At 36.4% G+C, this 20,093-nt stretch overlaps 1 protein-coding gene across 13 annotated transcripts in view; it reads left to right on the top strand.

Moving 5' to 3' along the window:
• The window catches only part of RABGAP1L (RAB GTPase activating protein 1 like), a 246,713-nt gene that overhangs the window by 26,058 nt on the left and 200,562 nt on the right, over positions 1-20,093 (top strand). For all 13 annotated transcript variants that reach the window (XM_075760482.1, XM_075760477.1, XM_075760475.1 and 10 more), the window contains 6 exons: positions 380-540; positions 1,375-1,485; positions 6,187-6,253; positions 8,163-8,265; positions 9,890-10,056; positions 14,577-14,721. In XM_075760482.1, coding sequence (XP_075616597.1) covers positions 380-540; positions 1,375-1,485; positions 6,187-6,253; positions 8,163-8,265; positions 9,890-10,056; positions 14,577-14,721 — 754 coding nt within the window. The remainder of the gene's footprint in view (positions 1-379; positions 541-1,374; positions 1,486-6,186; positions 6,254-8,162; positions 8,266-9,889; positions 10,057-14,576; positions 14,722-20,093) is intronic.

Here is a 20,093-nt window from a genome sequence, read left to right as displayed (position 1 = left end):
TAGAGGTTGAAAAAGGAAAAATCTTGTTTTTTGATATGTACAAGGGCAAGCTGTAAGTTCTGTTGTTAAATACACAACCTGAAAAGTACATTATTCAGGTCCTCTAATGAGTTGCATTCCTAATCTTGTAGTATATATTAACTTACTGAGCATTACACGGGCAGTGGATGTGACGTGAATGGAAATAGATGTTGTTACTGAATTTGCTTGGTTATTAAACACCCAATCTGAATGTTTTGTCTTATATGAGGCATGCTTTGTGCTCAGTATAAGAGGCAAGTGGCAGTAATTTTATGACCTTCAAAACCACATCACAGTACCCCATTAAAAATACTCTTTTATCTTTGGTAATACTATTAATTCTTTTGCTTTTCTGCAGGTCAGCCGAATTTTATATAGTTTCTCAACAGCATTCAAACGTTCTTCCAAACAAGCATCTGATCATGTTAAGGACTTTGTTCTTCCTACTCCAGATAGTGATGTGTACACTTTTAGTGTTTCCTTAGAAGTAAAAGAAGATGATGGAAAAGGAAATTTTAGGTAATCTGAGTGGAAAGGGAAAAGTAGAAATCTCTTTGAAAAAAAAGCACGTAGCTACTTGCAGAATGCACAGCTGCTATGTTGCAGTAAAATTGATTTGTCCTCTTTTCATAGTAGACTTGTTATAAAAAGGAAACTGTTGCTTTGCTTTTACAATTTTCTTCTCTCTATCTTTTCTGTAAAAAGTTTAAAAATCAGGGTACCTTTTTTAAGCTAGTTTCTTTTAAATGCGTGATTTCTGTTAGGGATGCTCAAGGTAGGCCTGTGTACATGGAAAACATGGTAGGAAGTCTGTTAAAAAACTTTAGTCAAACCAATTTTCTTGAGTAAGTAGTCTAGTGGTCTCTTTTTTTGAGGTTTTTTTTTTTTTTTAATAAACTAATGAATTCAAAATTTATTGAAGATCTAGAAAATGCAAACTTCTCTAAGCATTGCAGGGGACAGGGGAGCAAAGTATTCTTTGCCTAACAGTTAATGACAAGATTTTTTTGGAATGGAAGAGTTGATAATAAGAGTTATTTCTATGAAAATGTCCTATTTATTTTTTTGCTTCATAGCTAGTATATAGCATATTCTCTATCATTTTAAACCCCATATTACCCCATGCATTTTTGGATATGATTCTCTGATAAATCCCCCAGACAGCCTACTAAGCATGAGCCTATAGTCTGTTTTTCTTTAGTGACTGTTTATTAACTTGTGACTAAAGGAAGAGAAGGTCTCTCAAATAAGTTGAGCCATTAACAGTTTAAGTGGGCTGCTACTTTCTTTTCTGTATTTAGAAGTTAATGTTCTATACCTGTGCTAAAGAAACTTGTTTCTTTATTCTTTTAGCCCTGTGCCAAAGGATAGAGAGAAATTGTATTTCAAGCTTAAACAGGGAATTGAGAAGAAAGTGGTGATTACAGTTCAGCAACTCTCAAACAAAGAACTGGCCATTGAGAGGTAAGATTCTTATAAAAATAATCCAGGTTCAGTTTTTGAGAGAACAGTCTTTAATGTACTTTTCCCTGGCTTTACAAGTTATGCGACAGAAAAAAAAAATAATAACACAGAAAGCATTATTGCACAATGTAATTAATTTATAGGCGCGCAGTTCAGTTTTAAATTTCTTTTGAAGTATTTGTGTGATTTTTAGGTGAAAACAAGAAACACCACCTGCAATACTCAAACATTCTTGGGGTTTTGCCTTTTAATTGTCTTTCTGACTGTGGTGTTAGGATACTCGTGACATTCAAATGCTTTTGATTTTGCTTTCTGTTGGTTTTAAGTAATGCAAAAACATACATTTGTTGTAATCCCGCATTACTAGCATCTCTCTGTTTAGTAAAAATAACCAAGCTAGGTTGTCTGAGCTATGTTAAACCTTGGAGAATATTAATCTGTTAGATTAATGTACCATAACAGTACAAGTTTGGACTTAACCTGCTTGTTAGAAGCAGCAATGTTTTGGTGGAGTCTTCAAGATGAGTAGGATTCCTTTGTAGTTTTTCTTATAATATGATTCTAGTGTTTATCTTGAAGTGATGGTGAAGAGCTCAGGAACAGTTGATGACTCATGCTGTATTTCCTAGAAATTACATGAGGGATCCCTTTTGGACAGAATAATCCAACCTTTTGTGCAAAACATTTGCACAAGAAGCGGAACATGCACCCGCAGAATAACAGTTAGTTAATGTGTTCACTAACAGTAGACTTTGCTTACTACAGTAGTAGTAGGTATTATATTCGTTTAAATTGGAAAATGGCTTCTCAATAGCTCAATTTTTAAAAACAGCTAACGCCACCAGATGGCAATCTTATCAAAAGAGTAACAATAGGAGAATTCAATTTTAGTGAAAAGAGAATTCGAGATATAAGAGAATCAAGAAAAAAGGCCCACACCCTCCCAAAACTGTAGATTGATTTCTTCACTTGCTTTCAAGCTCTTGTCTAAAATCATAATTTCATTTTCAAAACAAGGCATATACAGCAGAATTTGTATCATCATTCTTTTGTATTGTAAAATTGTGCTTTTGCTACTCATTGGCTTTAACAAAAATACTATTTTCAATGTATTTTTAATTTAAATAATTTTAGCTTCAGAATTCAGTTAATTAATGATTAAAAAGCATTATTCATTATAATGAATAATTAAGCATTTCTGAATAGCATTTGATTGTTGGGTTTCCCCCCCCTCAAAGCAAAAGCTATCTTCCTTAAAAATTAGCTCTTATTTCGATGTTGTTTAGGATGCTCAATTAGGATGTTATTTTTATCACCACAAGCTTTGCCAATAAAAGGTATTTAATTGACATGATATACACAGGCTTGTAAGTCATTTTATGTACTTGCACTGCATAATACTGAAATTTAAAACCGGTATAAAAGATCAATTGAGGTTATGTAAGACAGTGAGCTTCTAAGCAATGTAATGTGTCTTCAAAAGTATTTCGAAGTGGAAATGATAATGCAAAAAAATGCTGCTAAAGAAATTTGGTCTCTGGTCTAAAGAGTTCGAGATTCTTTCTTCATGGTCTCAGAAGAGTAGATATATATACTTGGTATCACTCTGAGAAACTTGTCCCCTCCTGGTGTTCAGATGGGGCCTATGGTTGGGTTACGTTGATGAGTAGCTTACTCTCAGTTGAGTTACTTTGGCCCTTCCTACCTGTTTGACCTGGGTTTTGTCTGTTTTTTTTTTTTCTAGGTCAAAGCAGGTAAAGAAACGATATTTGTTCCTGTCTCCCAGGTCTGAGTCATGGGTGGCACTATGTAGGCTCAGTCCCACAATGTAGGATATCAAGTCTCAGTTGTTTACGGGATTCAAGAAGAAAATTCTGGTTAATGATCGTGGCCTTTAAGAAAGTTGTTCTGAAGAGTGAAATAGCTTTTTATTCTAAGAAATGGGAGGATTGACTGTTCTCAGTACAGTGGTGTTTAAATATAGTATGCTACCAGTCATACAGGAGAGTTCATACCAAGTTATGTCGGTATAGCTTAGGTTAAAGTTTAGACTGGTGTCCTTAAAAGTTTTCTGTACAGAATACTGGCTGGTTGCTCAGTAGTACTGGCAACTCTTAAACATCATATTAGCTCAATACCATCAGGCTTATCCATGGGTAGCATTTGTATTTATATAAAAGGAAATACATATTAGCGAAGAGTAATTTCAGTTCTTTTTTTGCAGGTCTAGAAACTAGTTGAATTTAAGCAGAGCAGTGCACCTGCACATAGCCACTTGGTAGCCAGCTGTAAGTGCAGAAAACCCAACATGTCAGAAGTGGCAAGACTGAGGCCCACAGTCTGTGCAGGTCATTTTGAATCCTGGGTGTGTGGTTCAGCCTCCTCAAATTGGCGGCTGAATGTGTTGACAACTGTTTGTGTAAAATCTAGCTCCTCTGCAAGTGATGGTCCTGAACTCATTTGAACTCATTTTGCGCTTTGAACTTAGTGGGAAGAGGAGCCCCGACTGGTCTAGTAGCAGGATGCTGCCGGTCATCATAAGTATCTGCTTCTGTGAGAGGCAGGGGTTACTTGTTCCTGACTCCCACTCTTTTGGAAGCGTACTTCCCAAAAATTTTGGCTGGCACACATCAGAACTTGTGTACATCTGAGAGGTGCACAGCAAGAGCTAGGATCTGTGAGCTGTTTTCTTTGAAAAGCACAGGTATTTTGCCTGCCTCTGAATCTTAGCCTTACAGTTTTCTTTAGCAGATGTACCAGAAGCTAGTGACCCCTCTGCTATTATAAATTATAGCCCTCTCAGAGCTATTTTGACCCCAGGAAAAAAAGTAGGAAGTCAGTCTACTATAACATTCTCCCTGGTCTAATTAGTCTCAGAGAAGCCTGCTCGTGTGGTTAAATATAATTCCTAGCATCCTAGCTACCTTGGATGCTTTACATGGTGCTGCATTACGCTATATACACAAATCAAAATTGTCTACTGTTCTATTTACCACTTTGATTTTTAAGATTCTAGTAGTGAAAGAGTATGGAGAAGAAAAAATACAATTGTGGATGTAAGTTACTGTTTAAGTGTAATGAGGTGGAAAATGAAAATCATATACCCAAACATAATAGGGGCAAATTTACTAGATGGTATAGTAATTGCGTATCGTAAGGCTTTTACAGTTAATAGCATTATTGAAATGATACTTGCTATTATATCTCTGTTCATGATACAGTGGGCTTGCCTGAAAGCTGTGAAACTGTCTTCATTGCTAACCTGTGAATGTTCAAATAATATCTTACAATTTACATTTGCTGAAAAATCTAAATTTTCATTTGGGTAAGTGGGTTGCCCAGGTGACAGAACTGCTTTTGTTCAGCCTTAGAGAAGGTGGGAATGGAGGGTTCCTCCTGGTGCATTCAAATACCTGGTGGAAGGGTATGGAGGAGATGGAGCCAGACTCCTCTTGGAGCTGCAGAGTGGGAGGATTAGAGTCAATAGACCAAGTTACTTCACTGGAAATCCCTCTGTTGAATTAGGCCAGTTGTTGTCAATACAAAGAGAGTTGAGCATTGGAACAGGTTGCCAAAACACATCATTCATTCTCTGGTCTTGGAGATGCTCAGAACTTCACTTGACAAAGCCCAGGGCAACCCAGTTCAAGTTGGTCCTCTTTTGAGTAGATGTTTGGATCACATTGCTCTTAGAGATCGCTTCCGGTTTACGTTGTTCTGAGAGTCAATGACAAAAAGTGGTATGTCTGAGTATTAGAGAACTGAGCTGTACAGAAGAAAAATTCTCAAAGGAAAACCCTCTGAAATACAACCCAAATTTTCCATAACATTTCATGATGTAATTGCTTCCAAGTTGTTTTATTTTTTCTCTTTTGAGATCTAACATTTTTAAAAGTCTGTGCAAAACAGCTTGCAGCTTATGTTACAGATACATAATTCTGTTTGGTATTCTTTTATTCATAATGGAGTATGTTCAAAGGAGAGAAAGATAAAGACAATTTGCAGAAACTTCAGACCTGGATTTGTGCCTTCAATATTGAGAAAGTTCAAAAGTCTGAATGTTTTAAGAATGTTGGGTTTTGTTGTTTGTTTGGGTTTTGTTGGGTTTTTTTACTCTAAAAAATATCAAGAACATTTTCTTGTTAAACGATTGGATGGGAATCCTGGAATTCAAGATCCTGTATAAGACAGAATTTCTGTTTTAAAAAATAAAGAGTGGAAGTCTAAGAATTTAGCAAATTGGTTTTTTTTTAAGGGCCCACGATGCTACGTGATGTTTTACACCAGTGACATTATGGGTGATAAAATGGGTGAATTTGTAACTTTTCATATGATTATATGAAAACAATTTTTAAAATGGACTGGGGAGAGAGTGAATTTCCTCTTGCCAGTCTCCATCACTAACGTACAGGAATTGTCAGTATCTTTAAACTCAATATTCTAAGTTGTCTTTAAGAAGAATTGATTGTTCACAGGTTAGACGCTGATTTCTGTCATCTTCATTCTGGAAAATAATTTCATTGTCATTTCTATAATATATGTTGTGATATTTCCTGAGCGTTGCCATAACACTAACAAAAAATTACTAAGAAAGGTTTTCTTTAAATTAGAAGCAGTAGGTGGCTGTGCCATTATGTTCAAGACAATACTTCTGTATTTTGAAAAACTAATATATATCTTTTTTTTAAATAAACTTCACAGATGCTTTGGGATGCTACTAAGCCCTGGACGAAATGTGAAGAACAGTGACATGCACTTACTAGACATGGTAATACTTAGCTCTAATAAGGTGTTTTGTAAGATAGAAAAAACCAAACAAAACCTAACAAAACAAATCTCCCATCTGTTTGGTTTTGTTTCATTTTTGTTTCTTAAATCCTGGGGTTTGTATCTTCAAACTAGAAACAAACTTGTTACATACAATGGACAAAACATTTCAACTAATGTCAAACCTGTGGCACCTGTCTTTTGTTCAATTGGTGAGGCGCTCATTAGGTCAGCTGGCAGCTGGTTGTTACAAATAACTAAGTGTTCTATATTGTGTTAAGCACGTTGCCTAAAAATTTCGAGCAAATAATTGTTTTTATATTTGGGCGTTGGGGAAGTGGTCTTATTTTTCCAAGGCACTGACAACTCTGCCTTTATTTGCTTCATGTCAATTTAAATTCTTGCTCAGAGTTTGAAGTATTCCCTCGTCTTCTACAATCTTCATTTCTTATGAGTTGCTTCTGAGAGAACTACAAAATAATATGATACTTTGTGATAGTATCAATTTACTTTCTTGCTGTGGATAAGAATACAACCATTTTCAAGTCAAGAAGTGCTTGAGTTTTACTGATCAGACATTTTATGGCTGTACAATTATCCCAGTTTTGCCTAGTCCGTTTCTTTACTCATGTTGATGATTCTAGCTATCAGTATTTAGTGCTCTTGTCAGACTTCTTTATTTGCCTGTTTCTATCTACTAGCTCATTTTTTTTTTCTGGTTTTATTTGCTGACATTAGTTCAGATTTTTTATTTTTATTATTTGATTAGAAAATTGAATGAATTATAATGAGTTATGGAGCGTAATGAATTGGTTTCTATAAATCTCTATATAACACCTTCTTACTGTATAGACTGTATATTTGAATTCCTGTCTTTACTCCACCTATAATTCTATTTACATTTGCATTCCAAGTATGTTTAATCACTAGATGTAATGGCTTATTAGTTAATTTCTTGGCTATAGCATATACCTACCAATTTGTGTTTTCCTTTCAACCCCCTTTCTCCCTATTTAAATCTGGAGAACTCGGTCACTCTTATTGCTCTGCCACAAATTGGATTGCAGAGTCTCCTTTCGTCTACAAAGAGGCTTGCTGGATCCACAGGAACTGTTCCAGAAAACGGCAGGAAGCATGTACTTGCCTAGTAATAGCTCATATGTGCAGGTCATGTACTCTGATTATTCCTAGCAGGTCTGGAAGAAATATTTGTAGAAGTAACAGAGGCATAACATAAGATTATTTTAACCAGATATAGAGACATTGCTGTTTTGACTTTATTTGCATATTGTCCTGAAATTTAGCTCTTTAAATCTCAAGTTCCTATAGACTGGAATTCCAGTCCATTGGCATACTTACAAATCTAAGTCCATGCGTGAGCAACTTGGGGGAAAATCTAGCAGAGGTATAATTATGGATTGGGAAAAATCAGACTGACCTTTGGGCTGGAGTTGTTAAGGTGTTATTCTGTTAAATTGTTGTTTGGGGTTCTTTGTGTTTGTTTTGGTGTCTGTTGTTTTTATTTTGTTTGTTTGGGGGTTTTTGTGGATCATTTCTGTGTATAGTGTAGGGCTAGTTTAATTTTATGAAGTCTCTTGTAACTCCACCTCGGCTGCTGACAAAGTAGAGTGGCACACATCCCACCATGCTTTTGTGCTTATAATAAGCATTAAAAAATGTTGATCAACAATCTGGTCTTCAGTTTCTTGCATGTTTCTCCTCTTCTAATGTTTCTTCTTTCTCTCCCATTTCCCTATAACCTTTCTCAATCGATTATTTAATATTCTTTACTTCTCTAGAGCAAACGCAATCTTACTCTGAAGTTCCTAGAACTATTTCCCCTCCCCATGGTCAATCTCTTTGATATCCAACCATGACTCTAACAGAATCCTGTATGTTTTTATTTTTAGGAATCCATGGGAAAGAGTTCCGATGGGAAGGCTTATGTAATTACTGGAATGTGGAATCCTAATGCACCCATGTTTCTAGTACTTAATGAGGAAACTCCTAAAGGTAATTTAAGCTAATTTGTAAATTTGTTTTACCCAACGTGGGTTTGGTATATGTATTTTCTCCTGGGAATCGTGGTATCTGAGTACATACAGCATTATGTTCTAAGAGTCCGTGGCTGGGAACTTTTCTGTATAAACGCACACAACATGGAAATGTGAATAATTGTTCATAGAACTGTGAGGTGCTGATTTGGAGACGTTAAATTAGTGTTTGGGACTTCTGTGCCTGCTCCTGGTTATCAGGACTTTGGGTCCTAAGCACGCAGAAGTTGTTTTCCACCTTCCCTACTCAGCAAAGCAGTATAAATCCTAGGCACTGCTATTCTCTTTCTTTTGGCTTTGAGGTGAGTTGATGACAAATAGTGTTACATCCCCTTCATCTTGGGCCAGCGGGAAGTGATGCACTGAAGTGCTTGATTACATAGCACAGTTTCTTGTTGCTAGAATTTATGTTCTCTGATGTGATGTAAAAGGCTTGAATGCAAATCTGCAGTTTGTGTCCTATCCCAAGGCAGAGCTCACATCAGTTGCTTAAAGGCATATCCAAGTATATAGAGACAGTGTTACTGTTCTGGCTGATGGATTTTTCAAACTGCATTATTTCTAGGAGCATACAGGCCAAAACTCTTGCTGTGCAGCTTGACACAGTTTCCATTTTACAGTATGACTTCGTGTGTGTGGTTTGGTTTTGTAATCTCTTCTTCTTCTCTCTTCTTCTTCTCTCGCCTCTTTGGTCTGATCAGACAAGGGAACCTAGGGATCCGTTGTAATGTATGATTCTAAATGTTATTTTAAAGAGCTGTGCTTCCTGTAAGAAAGATAGCACTTGTGATGCAACATGATGGTTACTACCTCTCTCTCTGGTGAATGTTTCTGAAAGCAGCAAACCTTTCTTGTACTGTAAACCTGCAAGATACACTTGGACTATTTCAGTCTCATCCTCTGGTTAGTTGATCCTGCATTCTCCTCTATTTGAAAAAGTTGGAGTTATGCTTCAGTATCAGGAAGATGGAGCTATTACAGATTAAGATTACTTTAAAAGCTTTGCTTTAAAAATATGTTTTGCAGCTATGAGGACTTTCTAACCTGGAGAGTGGGACAGGGAGGGGTAAAACATTTTGAGTCCTTTTAACTGACAGAGTTTGAGCACGGACATAACACTAAGAAACACTTCAGATCATTTTTTATGAGAGGATTTAAGACAAAGAGTGCTGTGGGAGATCCTTGACACTGGTTTGCCATACATATATATTTCCTCAGCAGTAAGTTTACACTTTAAAATGTGACCTTATCCTGTGCATGTTCCTTTTGTCTGATGGGGGATCATGTATCTTAACGCTGTTTTCTTTGCATGATGTTTTGCTCCTGTCTCTAAAACAAAGATGTGCTGTCATAGTTTTAAAAAGTTATCAGAGTTACTTGGTACACTGTTTAATGCATACTGTCATTCTGTGCAGCAGGTACGTAGGGTGTAGAACTCAGATAAATAAAATGGGTGCAATAGAATCAATAATTATATAGAAAGGGTTTTCAATTTGAACAATGGTTTACTTCTGTCATTTACTGTTTTGAGAAATTTGAACTTTGGCTAATATTTCTGTATGCGACTTATTTTTGTGTTTTAGATAAGCGTGTATTCATGACTGTGGCAGTGGATATGGTCGTTACTGAAGTAGTGGAGCCAGTCCGGTTTTTGCTGGAGACTGTTGTGCGTGTGTATCCTGCCAATGAACGCTTCTGGTACTTCAGCAGAAAAACCTTCACAGAAACTTTTTATATGAAGCTAAAACAGGTGATGCATGTTTGTTTTTTAAAGAAAAGTTGAATGCTGGGAGCATTTTTGTCTGTCCTAATTTGGCCTTTATAAAAGTTAGCATGGCACCTGCACCTCAGTAGTTAGTTTCTTTTAACTATTTATCGCTGAGATGCTTAAATGCATAATGGTTAAGTAGTATATATAAACATTCAGTGCCTTTGCAAACTGAATTATAACACGTCATAAGTCATTGCCTTTGTGGGCTTAAACAATTTTGAACCTACCTATTAAATTCTCTATAATTTCATACAATCTGACCTGTGTGCAGATATCTAAAGCAAGTCCATTTGACTGGTAAAATTGGGAAATGACCCTTTAATTGTTCAGTGTAAAAATCAACTAATATGTAACAAAAAGAAATGCTGGTTACTGAGGTTCAAAATGTGAAGGTAGGTGGCTGTAAGAATATAATATAAAGGCAAAGGAACCTAATGCAGAGATTTAAAAGAGTTAGGCTATTACTATTGGTTTTTTTTCCAAGTATCTGAGAAGGTAGATTTCTCCATGTTTTCAAAAAGAGCTTTGGAAGAAGGTTATCTAGAACAGTAAGTTCTGCTGCTCGGAGAAGTTGCCGTGTTTTCACCCTTGTGGTTGCTGATGAGGGTATAAAATGAGCTATAGTCTTGTCCTCCTCTGCCTCAGGGCTTTATGAAATATGAGGCTAAGGGCATTATTGTTGCAATGACTTATTAAATTAGCTTTGTTTGTGTGATTTCTTCCTGATGATTGTAACCTTTTGAAATGTTCAAATAGTAGTAAAGAAATAACCATTTTCAGCAAACTCTTCTCTGAAATATTTCAGTTTGTTAGTCCCTTGGAGTTTGGCTTTTAAGTCAAGTTGTACAAATACTGCTCTATTCCACAGAGGGAGAAAGTGGTTGAGATGAAGCTTAATGCATAGTTGTGTATTCCCTCTATGTTAGCTTTCCCAGTCCTGTGCTTGTGTGATTAATGTGCATTTATTTCTTCCTCAAGCACTCAGAGACGATGTATCCATCTCAGCTGTTCGACAAACATTACCAGATATCTATTGAGTAGAATGCTAAAGTCTCTTCCGTCTTTGGCATTGGGTGAGGTACCTAAAGTATGTATGTCCGCCCTTTTATCACTGTAGGATGATGCACATCTGTTGGCCTGCTTTCTCCAAAGACTTAACGTTGTGGTATTGGTTTAAAAAGTGGACAGCAGAGGCTAACTGTACCATTTGCATTGGAATAGTGGTCCGTCATCTTTGACTAATGAAACCAAAGAGCAGTGACTTAATTTTACTGAGCCTGAGGTGAACATTTAGGTTGTCATCCTCCTGTGGGGTACAGTAATAGGTCTGAAAAAAGAAGTTATGTTGATATTACATGGCAAAAGTGCCACCGTGTTTAACAGTGAGTAAATAAATCTTGTGCAATGCTATTTCTGTGTTTCTTCTAGAGATTAGCATAGCAACTCAGAATTTAAGAAAATCTGAGAAAACCAACTGTTATATGCAAATGTTAAGAATATGTACATTTTAAATTTAAAGAAAATACATTTGAAAATATTATATTCTCAGCTGTTGGATACTTATCTATAATCAGTTAAGCTTTCCTTTTAAATCACCTACAACTGTACCATTTTTAATTGAGTAATATGGATGCTTTCTTTTTTTCTTTCTCACCCCTTACAATGTGACAAACATATACATGCCTCCCCTCCCTGAAGGAACACACGCATTTCTTCCTGCTGTAATATTCTGAGGAGCTGTTCTGCAGATTTTTGGAAAAGGAATGCTTTGAAACTTTTTAATATTTCTACAAGAATAGGTCCTGATTATGGATGACAGGATCTCTCTGGTTGACCTGTAGCAAGTCTTTAGCTGCTTATCAGGTGGACAGTTTGTATCGCAATAGCTGTTCCTGCCGATACCTCTGAAAAACCCTGTATCTCAGGACACTCTTACTCCTTGGAAAATAACTTGGCAGATGGCATTGGGATCAGCCATTTGTGAACTTTTTGGGAAAGCAATTGAGCATATGTAGATTCTAGGGAACATAACAGTGGATTAATATCAAAAGCCTCAACTCCAAAGATAGACGGCTGCTCTGCACAGGGCAGTGAATCCTGCGATATAATTTCCTACTGATGTAAAATCACAACAGTAATGCTATCGGTCATTGTGCAAACGTCATGTATTTCACTGTGGGTGAGAAATTCACAGTTCTAGCATGTGGAGCCCTTGGCAGGGAGCTTTAGACTTGGGCTGTGTCAGCAAGGTGCCCCTTCCAGTGAGGAAGCATGCATTACTGATGTTCCAAAAGGAGGCATGGAACCAATGAAATGACATTTTCCCACAAGGGGTAAATGGAACCTGTCTGTGTTGGCAGAGAAAAATCAGAACTTTTCTGAGGAAAGATTCAGATAGATTTAATAGACTGAACTGAGATTGGTGAGGTACAGTCAGATATGAGGAATGACATAAATGCAGATTACTGTGTGATTTAGGATTGTTTTTGTTATCTACCTATCTACCTATCTCACTGTGTTACTCATGCACATTTTCATCGTTAGAACACAATCCTTGTAAAGGTGGATTCCTGTAGATAGCAAACTCATGCTTCAGAAAAAACAAATAACCAAATTATTTGCTTTTTATAGAGATGGATCTTGCAGTTAACCAGAACATGTGCAAGGAGCTTAAGACTTGTAATTCTTGCAAAATACAACAAAATCCATGGTACCTCATGCCTTACTCCCTCAAAAATAAAAGCTATAGATGATTAATAATATTAGTGGCAGCAATACTTGATTGATTTAACCAAGTACTTTGTAATTACTTGATAATGGTGTTCTGTGAGAATAAAACAAGGATAATGGCTCTAATATCATCCTGCTAAATGTTACCAAATGCAGGGTATTCATACCTACACCCCAGAGTTCATTAAGCTGACTTCATGAGAAGTTCAGTCAGCAAAACTGGCTGATAATTGGAGGCACTGCTTCCAGGGAGTATCAGCTTTAAAGGAAGCAGATCTGAATGATTAATGTAAAAAACATTAGCGACAGTTTTCTCAGTATAAAATCATTTGTGTTGCGTCAGTTCAAGCAGTTCCTATTTAAGCTACCCATCTGCAGAATTTCTCCAGCTTGTTGAAATTGCAAGTGCTGGTCAGCAGTTCATGTGCATCTCCAGCAAAGGTGTTGTGGAGTCTTCCAACTTTATCATAATTTTGTTTATTAAACAAATTGAATATTCTCTAACTAAAATTGTGTTCTTTTTCATGGTTAATTTGATGTTTTTAATATGTTTGGAAAATTACATTATTTTAACTGATTAGGCAAGATGCACAAAGAACAAAATAGCACAACATTTTGAGCTGGTTCATTTAATACAATCATTAGTTTGCAGTTTCATACAATTGGCTAAAAATATATTAATCACTGCATGTCACTAAATAATTATTGTGTTCAGAACTGTAACTCAGAGGAGAAATGAATACTCCTTTTATTTTAAAACTTGCAACCTTGTATCCAGTGCTTAAAGTATAGGTAACTAACTTTTTTCATGTGAAAGTCCATTGAACATGAGAGAGTAAACTCTGAACTTTTCCAGCCTGAAGTAAAAAAAAACCAAAAAACTTCCCCCACCCTGCAACCTTTGAGGTAGTTTGCCTTGAAAGTTACCAAATTCCTAGAGACAGATTTGAAAGAAAAACTGCTTTTACAGAATAAAATGATTTCCACTGAAAATATTCCACCTCAAATTTATATAGTTACAGATACCACACTCAAATTTCCAAGTTAATTGATCTGTTAGATTGACACATGTGAGCATACAGACACACATATATAAAAGTAAGAAATAAATAAAACTTAGGCTACAAACACAAATGTTGTAGCTAGGTACAGCCAATACACTTCCCCATTGAAAGGAGTATATTACAAATTATACTCACTGGAAGTAATCTTTCTTTTTTTTTTTTTTAATGAGTAAAACACTACAAGGAGCTGTTCAGAATTTATGGCTTTCAGAAAGCATGAGGTTTTGTTTCTTCTTTGTCGCTAATGTTTACCTAAAAAAAACTCTTACCATTAAATTTTTTTCCCCCTAAGACATTTGATTCCTGTTTCTGTGATGTCAGTCACTCTAGTATTTTTCTTGTGTGTTCTCTCCTCTCTCCTTTTGCTGAGGTTTCTCTTTGACCTCATCTCATTATAGTGATTTAAATTGGAAAGCTTTTTTTAATCATCATTCTGAACAATACTTAAAATGGCTGTTAAGAGCCAGCTTTGGAAATAATGCAGTTTTATTTATATTTTCTACCTATGAAACTTAGAGAATGAGAGCTGTCAATTAATGCCAGTCTATGTGTGCCATTGCAAAGAAATCCGAGGGAGTCTTGCTCAAACTATTGTTTAGCTTGATAGCAGATTTGTTTGTATGTGTTTGGGTTTGGTTTTGGCATACTAGTGGAACTGTATTTATCAATAGTGTGGACCTAATATATACATGTATTTTGTTTTAGTCTGAAGGAAAAAGCCACACAAGTGCTGGGGATGCAATTTATGAAGTTGTCAGTCTACAAAGAGAATCTGCAAGAGAGGAAGAATTGGTCAGCCCGACAAGTGGAGGAGGGCCTATGTCATCCCAGGAGGATGAGGCAGAAGAAGGTAAGAATAAATCAGTACATATAGTTCCCATAGATAGTACTATTATATTTCTGCTGTTAATTTACTCACTTAATTCTTCCTATTTGTGTCTGTTAGAAATAGGACTGCTTTGGACAAAAAGATCACGTGTAATTTTCTGCTAGCAGCAGTTCTTCAGTAATGGCATTTTTACCACCCATTATTTGGAGTTCTTCCAGTAGCAGCAGCAAGCAACGCATGTCTATTTTTCTGCATGCTTCAAAGTGTGTTACTGATGCACTTGTGTTCTGTTTACGAGATAGAAAACCTTTTCTAGAGGGATTTTCTTCTGATCAGAAGCCATTTGCCTTGAATGTGCTGCTAAAGGGCACCATTGAAATGTGCTTTGAAACACTGGGCTTTAAATGCCTCTTTGTAAAGAAAAACAAAACAAAAATCCCAGACTCATTCCCCCACCCCCAAACTGTCTGCTTAGCATGTGATTTGTTTTCCCTCACTTATAACTAAGGCTTATAAAATATCTCCGGGTTCAGTTGGGGATTGCTAACTGTTCATGGACCCAGCGAACTTGCCTGCCCCTTCCGAAGCTAACAGTACCTCAATGTCTTTCCTGCTGATGGGTTTTTTTGCTTGTTTTTGCTCTTCTGAAGGCCCTTGGCCTACTGTTGCCTCTTTGTACTCTGAGGGTTAGTCCATAGCATTCAGAATAGAGCTTTCTGTGTGCCATTTGTCATCCGGATCTCTGACCTACCAGAGCAGTTATAGTTTAATGAAGTTATTCTTCAGATTTCTGGCACTGTCTGGTCAATACTAAAAAGTCTCGCTTACTACAATGGAGAAATTCCTTCTTGATTCTTATTTATAGGTAAGCAGTTGGATATTAGTTTATGCAATAGGAATTAGAACCCTGTGATTAACACAGTCAGGAGCAGACAGGCTGGCTACATAGTCACTCTCTTCCAGTTACAAACCCCTCCACATATCCCAGGTGACACCAGGCTTACAAAACCCACAGCTGTTCGGTGAACTGCAAACCTTCTACTGATTCCTGGGATGGGCGTTGACTATGGCTGTTATTCCCTCCTTTGTATCAAGTACTACTTCTGAATAGTGAAAAAGACTATTTTGTCTAAAGGAGCTTTTATATTTAATTGGTATTTGGGATTGTTTGCTGTTCCTAGCAAGAATTATTTCAGATTTGACCTTTGGGTCTTGTGGTTCAGTGTAGCGTAGTTCAGTGATCTGTGTGTGTTTTCTTCTTTGCTGGGTGTTTGAGTCGTGTAGTCAGAATGTTTTCTGGAGCTTGTTTGTTAGGATAGGGTTTAAGTAATCACTTGAATACTTTTTTTTTTTTTAATATTACTTCTTACTGGGGAGACTATAGCACCATTCCAGAATCTGATGAATGTAGCACAATTAGTAATAAAGTGGATATTGTCCTCTTGGTACTATTATAGAATGACTTTATTTTATTACAGAGTAAAAGTATTCCACTGGGGTATGAACCTAGGTTTAACTTTGGCTTAGCTTCCTAATGCTAGTTTCCATATTTTAAATGTAGATTACTTCCTAAGAGAAGACATTAAAAATATCATGATGTGACTCTGTTCTCATGGAAACTGCATTTAGAGTTGTCTGCCTAGAAGTTATCTATCCTAGTGGATATGCAGGTTAAATGAGTCATTTGCAGTGTTTTAAATAAATCTCTTCATTCTTTTTCTTTCTTTTTTCTTTTCAGGGTACTAATTATGATGATGGAAAAAAAACCCCTTGAGTTTACAATGTCTTGTCTTAGCCTTGGAAGAAGGCTTTTTCTTTTCTTTAATGTTAAGGATGGTAGCTACCTGGCCATATAGTTTTTGGGTTTTGTTTGTTTGGGGTTTTTTTTTCCTTTTCTTTTCACAACCTGACTAGGGACTTTACTATTTCATAGACCAGAGGCTGGTGTTCCCATTACAGATATTGAGGATTATTATCTGTTCTCTTTTTTTTTTTTTCCCCCGCTATGTCCTCATATATATCCTACATGCCCACAGAATATTGCTTAATTTCCTTCAGAAACACTATACATTGCAGCTTCATTTGTATAAGAATGCATGCCTCGTTTGCACCTTACCTGATTTTTGTGTACTCTGTGTATGTGTGTGTGTGCATACACACAGCTCAATGGGATGTCTTATGTCATGAGTGTACGAATAAAGATGTTGATAAGAAAGAAGGCATTTTTTTCAATATTCTTGTTCTTTTTGTTTTAATGAAAGGCCAACCATGATTCCTCCCCCAAGAATGATTTCAAATAATTACTGTACTCACGTTAGCTGTAGTCTCTTTCAAATGTGCAGCAACTACATACAGAAAATTGAGATCATTTATTCCCTAAATAACATTCTTAGCTTTTAATATACTTTTCTGATTTTAGCTTTATTTTTTATCTGAACAGATATATTAAAAATTAAGAACTTTGCAAAGATTGTGCAATAGCTACTTAGAGATCTTTGAGATCAACTCAGATTTTTAAAAATTATTAATATTGTAATGGATATTTCTGGCAACCCAGACATCTAAGGTTCCTTGCTTTGGATATAATATTTTTAAAAATATAATTAATATTAATGATTTCTTGTCAAAACCTAGAATGTAAAGTATATTCCTTGATAGGAAGTTTCCTATTAAATTCAGAATATAATTTTAAAAGATTCAAATATATATTGAGAAAATTCTTACATTTTCTGGAAAGGTTTTAAATGAAACTGATTTAAGTATCAATTTTTATCAATAAGCAGAAAAGTACACCGTTAATATTTAATTTTGAGTCGGACCTTGTAACAAGGTGCAGAGCACAATTGGTTGAACTGTCTTTCTCCTTTTTGGAGCATTAAGAATGAGTGAGAACAGGTACAGAAGTGATGGTTTCATTATTCAAAAAAGACAAAGCTGCACAGAGCATTTTTATTCTGGTGTCATTCGAGGGCAGGGTGAAGTGGCTGGCTGCATGTGTGAGCCTAAGGATTGGAGAAAATTGCCTTCCAGCAGAAACATTCGCAAGGAGAATGTAGTCCTAGAAACGAGTAACGAAGGAGAAGAGGAAGAATAGATTGGCCGCTTTTAGCAGCGCTGCTTGCTTAGACCATGCATGAAATGATGACCTTCCTTTAGCTCTAATAATTTAATTCTTTTAACTATAATACATTTCAGGAGAATACTAGATAACTCCATTTGAGTTTCTTCTTGAATTAGAATAATGTTAGAGGGTTAAGGATCACTGTAAGTGGGAGCAATTCTGTTTAAAATCAGAAAATAGTCTTTAAACTGATTGTAACTGAGTTGGAGATTGTTTTGCTGAAGTTTTATGTGATCCCAAGTGTCTGGTTACTAGCTCTTGTTCCAATCCATAAATTGCATGCAGAGTAAACACGGGATGTTTAGCAGGCATCCTGAAACAGGTAATTCGTGATAGGTAAAAGATAACATGCCTACCAAGTCTCAAAAAAAACGTTTCTGAGCATGAGTTGTAGGTTGCCTCTAGAACACTCTCAAACGAGTTCCAGCAATGCAGTACGGTTTGGGTTTTTATTTACCGCAGCAATAGATTTCGTGATAGTTTAGATAATACTTTGCTGACAGCTGGGAATTGAGCAGGGAGGCAGTTGGCAACGTAGTGGATACTGATCTGTAGACAGTGGACTTAAAGCAAAAACAATCCTATTGAAATGTGTTGGGTTTTTAGTTATTGGCCTAGAAAAAGAAGAGATTATATATAGGTATGAAACTGTAGACATAAGAAAGGGCAGCAACAGAGAGGAAATAACAAACTTCAGAGGGTAAAGCTTTATCTTTCGGGTCTCTCTAGCTGTCTTAACTCTAAGAACAAAAATAAAGAAAATACAATAGAAAAAACAGAAGGGTATGGAAATCCAGCATGGAGATGGTGAAATTTGACAATGAAAATAGAAATGAAAGGATAGAGGACCCTGAAGGCTTGTCAAAGAAATCTGAGTGTGATGTATTGGCCAGCACAAAAAGATGGTGCGTACAGTAGACAAGGAGTGGGCAATATGAAATGATCAGAGATGATCAGCCAGACTAAATTAGGATACTGTGTCGAATGTTGTAGGTGGGTAGAGGCTGTTTTCAGGATTCATAAAAGCAAAAGAGTAGAGGAGGTGGTGTTTTAGGAGTCAATAGAGCTATTGAGAGTATTTTGTGATAAAATAGGGGTTTACGATGAGGGATAGTGTGAACAAATGAGGATGACTGAGTGAGAAGAATGACATTATTAGTGTGGAAATAGTCAACTCTGCATCTTTATCCAAATTAAAAATAGCTTTATGTAATTCATAGGAACTGTTTGTTATATTAATCCAATACAGAGTGGTGTTGGTGGATCCTAAAGAGGATCCAGTTAAATCTGTATTGGAGTGTCTTTGCTATCTCCATAAAAATGAACTAAAACTTTATAAATCCTAAATTCACGGGGTGGGTTGGCTAGTGGCTATCTTCTGTCAAGAACCCTTTGCTGCAGTTTCATAAGAGATGAGTTTTAAAATACAAGATCGATAGCTTCCAAATGAAAAGAAAATATTCCTGATGAGCCTGATGCCATTTTATGGACTCTACTATCCATTCTCTTGCATTGGATTATTTTGATGCCTTACAAGTTAGCTTTTGTTATTAAAAATCATAGAATAAATGCACTCTTGACTTCTGCAGCTATTATTGTGCTGCCAGAAAGAATATGATCCATTCCTTGGTATATTAAAAACAAAACAAAAAACCAAAAAGCTCCAACAACAACAAACTGAGTGCAGAAGACTATTTTTCTGATATGCTCTGAATGGTGGCAGTTCTTGTTGATAGTTACACTTGTATTTAAATTTGTTCATGTAAGTATGACCTTTCTGTTAAAAGGCAAGTATTTTAAATATTTTGAATTTGAAGCACTTCTGTGGCTTACAGAAGTATTTAATGAAATTGGAGGGTTGTAAATTAAATGTGAATTGGGGAATTTTAAGGCTGTTTCTGTTGCAGGTTTACAGGGAGACAGAAGTACAGGGAAGGTCACCTAGCTGGGGCTCAGGTTCTTTCTGTTTGGTAACCCATATTGCTGTTGGCGTTCAAAGTAAGCTAGGTTTGCAGGCTAGGCCCTCAAGAAGTGGGTGTGACTTACTCTGAGCTGTTATATTCCCCTCTTCCTCTCCGGTGCCCACGAGGCAGTCCTGCGAGGTGCGCCTGGGAACACACCGGAGGTGGGGATTCTTTCTTTGATAAAATATGTTGCACGGCCTGGCTTTGTGAAGTTCAAGGCAAAATACAATTCCATAATTCTGACCTGCAGTTCATGAATACTCCAGGGAAATCTGTCAATAACTTTGGTTTATTCTTGCAGAATGATG

This window comes from Balearica regulorum, chromosome 8 (assembly GCF_011004875.1).
Source record: "Balearica regulorum gibbericeps isolate bBalReg1 chromosome 8, bBalReg1.pri, whole genome shotgun sequence".
Taxonomy (NCBI): domain Eukaryota; kingdom Metazoa; phylum Chordata; class Aves; order Gruiformes; family Gruidae; genus Balearica; species Balearica regulorum.
The sequence above is the reverse complement of the archived record's forward strand: the minus strand, read 5'-3'. Positions and strand labels throughout refer to the sequence as shown.